This window comes from Akebia trifoliata, chromosome 11 (assembly GCF_017979445.1).
Source record: "Akebia trifoliata isolate Shusen 1 chromosome 11, ASM1797944v1, whole genome shotgun sequence".
Classification (NCBI taxonomy): Eukaryota; Viridiplantae; Streptophyta; class Magnoliopsida; order Ranunculales; family Lardizabalaceae; genus Akebia; species Akebia trifoliata.
Window position 1 is genome coordinate 12,148,058 of NC_141385.1, and position 6,257 is coordinate 12,154,314.

Below are 6,257 nucleotides of genomic sequence, written 5' to 3' on the forward strand. Positions count from 1 at the left end.
TGGACCGTTCATTTTTTGTAAATAACTTTTGACAAAATTTAAAGTTTTGAATTGAGCTGATCTTTGGTGAGGATGATTTCCTCATCATAGAAATCATCCTCACTAAAAATCAACTCAATATGAAACTTTTAGCCGACATAGGACAAAACACGTTGTAGATATATGAGTAGATATATGTGTACACGGATCTTGATCTTATATATATAGGGTGCGTTCGGAGGTCCTAAAGAGAGCCAAATATTGTGCCAAGCATTTTTCAATGTATGGGTTAAAAGTTTCAGAATGGGATGATTTTTTGTGAGGATGATCTTTATAATGAGGAGATCACCCTTACTAAAAATCACCCCAGTCTGAAACTTGTAACCCCATCAAAACTGATTTTAAAAAATTGGACGATCCACGATTCTTCAACTTGTAAACTAGGCTTAGAAGTTTCAGAATGAGCTGATTTTTGATGAGAATGATCTCTTCACCATAGAGATCATCCTTACCAAAAATCAGCTCATTTCAAGACTTCTAACCCCTATTTTGAAAAATGTTTGGCTCTCTTTAGGGCCTCTGAACGCTTCCCATATATATATATATATATATATATATAGGGAAATGTTCAACACCCAACCATTTGCCCAACATGTTTTGTCCTACATGGGTTAGAATTTTTGGAATGGACTGATTTTTGGTGAGGATGATCTTTACGGTTGGAATGGGTTGATTTTTGGTGAGGATGATCTCTACGGTTAGAAGATCATTCTCATCAAAAATTAGCCCATTCCAAAACTTCTAACCCCATGTTTACAAGTTGAAAAATCGTGGACCGCCCATTTTTTGTATACCATTTGTGATGGGGTTAGACGTTTTGGAATGGACTGATTTTTGGTGAGGATGATAACCCATGTAGGACAAAACATGTTGGGCAAATTGTTGGGTAAATGGTTGGGTGCTGAACAGGACCATATATATATATATATAAATAAGATCATCTCACTAATTATAGTATTATGTGATGATTTTAAACAGGTGGAATGTGATTGACATTCAAATTTAAAGAAAGGGACATTTTTTTCAACATTAAGAAGTGGGTGCCCAATGCGTTTGAAGCGTGCTACGCCTTAACAAAACAGTTGAATAACATAGTATCAAGACAATGACATCTTAGTAATAGGGTTTTTATTTGTAACCATAGTTGGTTAAGAGTATTGATGGTGAAGTACTTGGCAATTTTGTAAATTATGACTCATTGTAAATCTTTTTGTGTATAAATTAATGTGATAGAGAACCTTGATGTTTTCTATTTGGGTCTATTTTGACTGTGAGTAATAGTTGTCTAGAAAAACAAAATTAATTAAAAAAAAAAAAAACTTTAGATATTGATTTGTACCGATGCCTAATGTCTTAAACTTAGGACAATAGTCTCATAGACATCGGATTTTAAATCAATGTCTAAGGTATTTTTTGTATTAGCATGTTCTGTTTTATAAATACGAATTTGGAATGGCTTCCACCATTTGAACTCATTAACGACACTTTGATAAGAGGCAATCTTTCAACCGTTTTAGATAGTATTAGAAACGGTTATAAACCATTCCTAATTTCCATTTTTTGTTGTAGTCATTTTCTAATTTATGTAGATGACATTCTTGTCACTAGCAATCAACCCTTGATGCTCTCTCATCTTCTCTCACACCTTAGCCAAGAGTTTGCTATAAAAGATTTGTGACAGTTAACTTTTTCTTGGGTATTGAAGTTACTCCTATTGCTATGGTGTAACGGCCATGTACTCTGACACATAGAGTTTAGGTGTAGCTCGTCCCGGAGTCACCCGGGAGCACCCATGTAATATATGTAAGGCTAACGTACAAAGTCATATCAGTCTCGTGCCAGGGCATATCTGTTAGCTTAGTGACATTTCTTTAATAAGGGAGTATGACCGGCTTTTACTTTTGATGTTTCCTTCTGGAAACCTAGGAAAAGTTTAGCATACACTTTGTAGGAAGGGTGTCTAGTGCTTTCCAATCCCTGGCCTACACCCATGTTGACTCGAGCCCTTGCACTAAGCTTCGTGGAAGTCCTACATGTCATAGAATCATCTATTGCTTGTAACACACCTATTGCTTTTGTAACGTGTTACACCGTTTAATTCAATATTATATCAACAAAGTTGCCTCCGGACTTTGTCTCGTGTTGCCTCGTTATCTTATTTGCTTACTATGTTTGTGGTGTACGATCATTTTTACAGACTTACTTGTAGATTAACACTTCCTTGCGCCGCACGACCTCGCTTCGAAAGAACACGGCTGTAACACATAGGCATTCATCTTTCACAAAAAGGTAAATTACTGATATTCTCAAACATACCAAGAAAGATGGTGCAAAACCCCCGTAGGCACTCCCGTTACTTCTACTCGAAAACTGTCACGACACTTAGACAAACTCATGGTTGATCCAACTCTTTATCGTAGCACAGTTAGTACTCTCCAATATCACATGTCTTGATATTTCCTTTGTGGTCACAAGGCTACTCAGTTTATGCAACATCCTACCAATAACCATTGGACTCTTGCTAATCGAACACTTCACTATCTCAAGCATACTATCACTCATAGTCTTCATGTAAATCGCTCACAATCTCTTCACTTAGAGGCTTACTCCGATGCAGATTGGGTTGGTTACCCTGACGACGACAAAACACAATGAGGATACCTTATTTATTTGGGCAGCAATCTCATCTCTTGGCAATCCCGCAAGCATCCAATGGTTGCTCGCTCCAGTACCGAAAGTGAATATTGTGCTCTTGCATGTGGTGCTGCTGTCTATAACCTCTTTTTCGTGAACTTCATATTTTCATTTCCCATCCACCCACTTTGTGGTGTGATGATGCCGAGACCATCTCCTTATCAGCAAACCCGGTCTTTCATGCTCGAACCAAACATGTTGAGGTAGATTTTCATTTTGTTCGGGACAGTGTACCGAAAGGTAATATCCAATTTCGTTTTATTTATACAAAAGTTCGACCGGTTGACATCTTAACTAAGGTCCTTTCATCATCCGAATTAATCTTCTTTGTAGCAAACTCACCATCTCTGCAATGCCGTTGAGTTTGAGAGGGCATGTTCAGGGAGATTGACCGAATCATAATCAATACAAGGATTTTGAACAAGAACAAATTACCCTACTGAATTTCATCCTTATTGTATAAAATCCATTTGATTTGAATTCTCTGTATTTTAGGAAACTTCCTTGTAAATATGCTGAATTATAAGTGAATGTACTGTTACAAATAGATCCTTTCCACACTAGCAAAGTGTATGGAAGAACATTTTCAAATAAAGCATTCTGTGCATCTTTATGGTGTATTATATCTTGTGCCGTATCAATAGGGATACTCTTAGCAATTATGAGCTAAAAGAGGAGTGATTTTTTCCTCACTCCTCAATGCTTACCACGTCAAGAATGGAAGGGTGGTTTTGTAACTAACAAGGGTAGTTCTGTAAATTTAGGATGCATTCAATACACGTGGGTTCATGTGATTGGTGGATCCTGGATTTCTGTGATGTCAGGTAGCGAAATGCCAAAATCTGTGAGCAAATTTTTTTTCCTAAAAGTGCTTGACAACCTTGACCTCCTTTTGACAAATCTAGTGCACATCCTATCTTTTGATTTTTTATTTTATTTTATTATAAATACAGAGGATAATGATCATCATGAAGCCCACAATTAAATTTTGGGGTTTGCTGGATTAAAATAGTATCTCATCATGTAATCACTAGCTGCTCTTCAATAACACATGAATTGCATTTCAACTTTGAACAAACATCAACTTTAAATTATGTTGAAATCACAGAATATCCAATACATCATTACTGATGCTGCCAATTTTGAACACTCCTTCAATCAGCTTGTTTCAATCACAAATTGATTGAAAAGAAACCATCAAACAAACAAACAAACAAACAAACGAAAATAAATGTTTAAACAATAATCAGAAAGCTACACTAATGCTTTGATGTAGTTTCCGCACACGTATTGCCACTGGAACATACATTGACCCCACTTTCCTGTGTACATGCGGTAGCTCATCTTGTTGATGTAAATCCATTAGGTAGATACAACACAAATTTTCTGTATACCTATACACAAAAAGCTTGATGTCAAATTGCAACTTCTCAATTAATGTGTTGTGAAAGACTAGTGATAAACTGACACTCTAAACTTGACACACTTTGTACGCTCTCTGATGTGGCATGTGAACAGAACCATAGATCTTTTTTCCTTTCCATGTGTATCCTGAAGAAAAGAAAAAGATCTATGGTTCTATGCACTGCCACATCGAAGAGCATACAAAGAGCGTCAGTTTATAAGTATCTACGCACCTTGAGTTGGGAGATTAACGTTTCCACCTCACCAGTATCCTTCATGTACTTTGCTCGAATTTGAGCTTCCCGATCTTCCTATGAATACAAAATCTCAAGATGATTATCGCAATAAGAATGACTGCACTTACTCCCATGATGATCCCAAGCTCCATCACGACATCGGTTTTTCCTGTGATCGCTATAATAGAACCGACATAACACAAGTATAACAAGGCTAGAGCGGTTTGAAGCAAGTAGCTCAGAGGGATTCCTCTTGCGAGCTCATTAATCATGTAAAACGACATTAAAAACCCTATGGTGTTTAATGCTGTGAGTCCACAGAACAGTTTAGGATTAGTCGTAGCTAGAATTGGTGTTCCTGCGAAGTGTTCAAGTTTGGTGGTACCGTTCTGTTTTAAGGCGTGCTCCTGCCATAAGCCACCGGGTGGGTTCACTCCGATTTGGAACGTTGCTGTGATAATGAGACCAGCCACTACTAATAATTCCTCCCGATGTTCATTTCTAATATTTCTAATCAAAACAAAATTTGAGAAGAATTTCATAAACATGAATGGATACGTGAACACATAAAGATAATCTAGTTCTTCCACCCTCTTAACTCCACCACGGCGAAGTATGCTCTCAATCTTATTGAATTCATTGATTGGTGCGATTATATTCTCATCATATAAGATATCTAGCGCTGTCCGATGTTTGGTATCTCTATCATTAGGTCCCCCCATCCACCCAAAATGTTTGTATCCATTGAGCACCACCTTTATTTTCTGTAGTTGTACAACACAAGATGCATAATTAAAATAAATATTTAATCTGGTTACAAAGTGCAATAAAATTAATATTTGATCTGGTTTGGGTCTTGCCTTGACCCTTATAATCATTAAAAAAAAAATATATATATAAAAAATAGAAGAAATGATGATCAGTAATGATAATTAAGGATAGGCCTTGCCTCGAAGTCTTTTGTAAGGGTTGCACGGTGCAAGATATTGTAGCCTTCGTCGTCTTTCCAGGTTAAGAAATGCCACCCCTTGTCCAATGAAGGAATCCAGCTCATCAACACTTTGAAAGATAACCAACAATTGCATTTCACGGCAAGATGAAATGCTGTTTCACCGTGAACTGTCAAGTCTTCAATACAATTGGGGCAACATTGGAGCATTTTACCCAAAACAGTATACATATTTCTCTCGACCGCAATGTGTAGAGGAGTTTTCCTCTCCCTTCCCTTCACACGTGCGAGTTCTTTATCCATCACTAAGAGCTCTCTTGCTACCTTATCGTGTCCTTCCATCAAAGCCAGGTGCATTGGGCTATAACCATTTTTGTTTAATTTTCTACCCCATGAAGGTTTCAAGACCATAATTTCGATTGCAAAATGAGTTTGTCCACCTCTCGCGGCGGTATGTAAAGGAGTCTCCGTAAATGGATCTTTATCTATTTTATCAAGAACAGAGGGATCCTTCTCAAGTGTTTCATATAGAGCAGCTATAGCACTGTTTTGATCAGCAATGCTAGAACTGTCCGCCATTAATTAGCACAACAATAATAAAATAACAAGGAAACAACACCACCTTTCCCCTCAAAGTTCTTATTCTACTCATGCATGCTTCTTGGATTGCTAACTATATAATAGTATGCTTGAGTAACCTTTTATCCCTTTTATTAAACTGAGGAATCCATCTTCCTTCATTTGTTAAAACCAAAAAAAAGAAATAAATAAATAAAGAGATCTTAGGAGGGCTCTAGGTCTTCCGAGTTTTTTTTTTTTTTAAATTTTTTTATTTTACCAATATATGCCCTGAAAATTGAAAATTCCCAAAATTGTAGACTATTCATTTTAATTTAATTCCAAAAATAATAATTACTATTTTTGAAATTAAATAT

At 36.6% G+C, this 6,257-nt stretch overlaps 1 protein-coding gene across 1 annotated transcript; it reads right to left on the bottom strand.

Annotated features, from left to right (window-relative positions):
- Window positions 1-3,992: 3,992 nt before the first annotated feature.
- Window positions 3,993-5,901, bottom strand: LOC147390953 (uncharacterized). Its single transcript, XM_086458955.1, has 4 exons — window positions 5,323-5,901; window positions 4,502-5,137; window positions 4,371-4,448; window positions 3,993-4,055 (listed from the first exon to the last, which is right to left on the bottom strand). Exons 1-4 carry the CDS (start codon window positions 5,899-5,901, stop codon window positions 3,993-3,995), a joined length of 1,356 nt encoding a protein of 451 aa, XP_086315081.1.
- Between the last annotated feature and the right edge of the window lie 356 nt (window positions 5,902-6,257).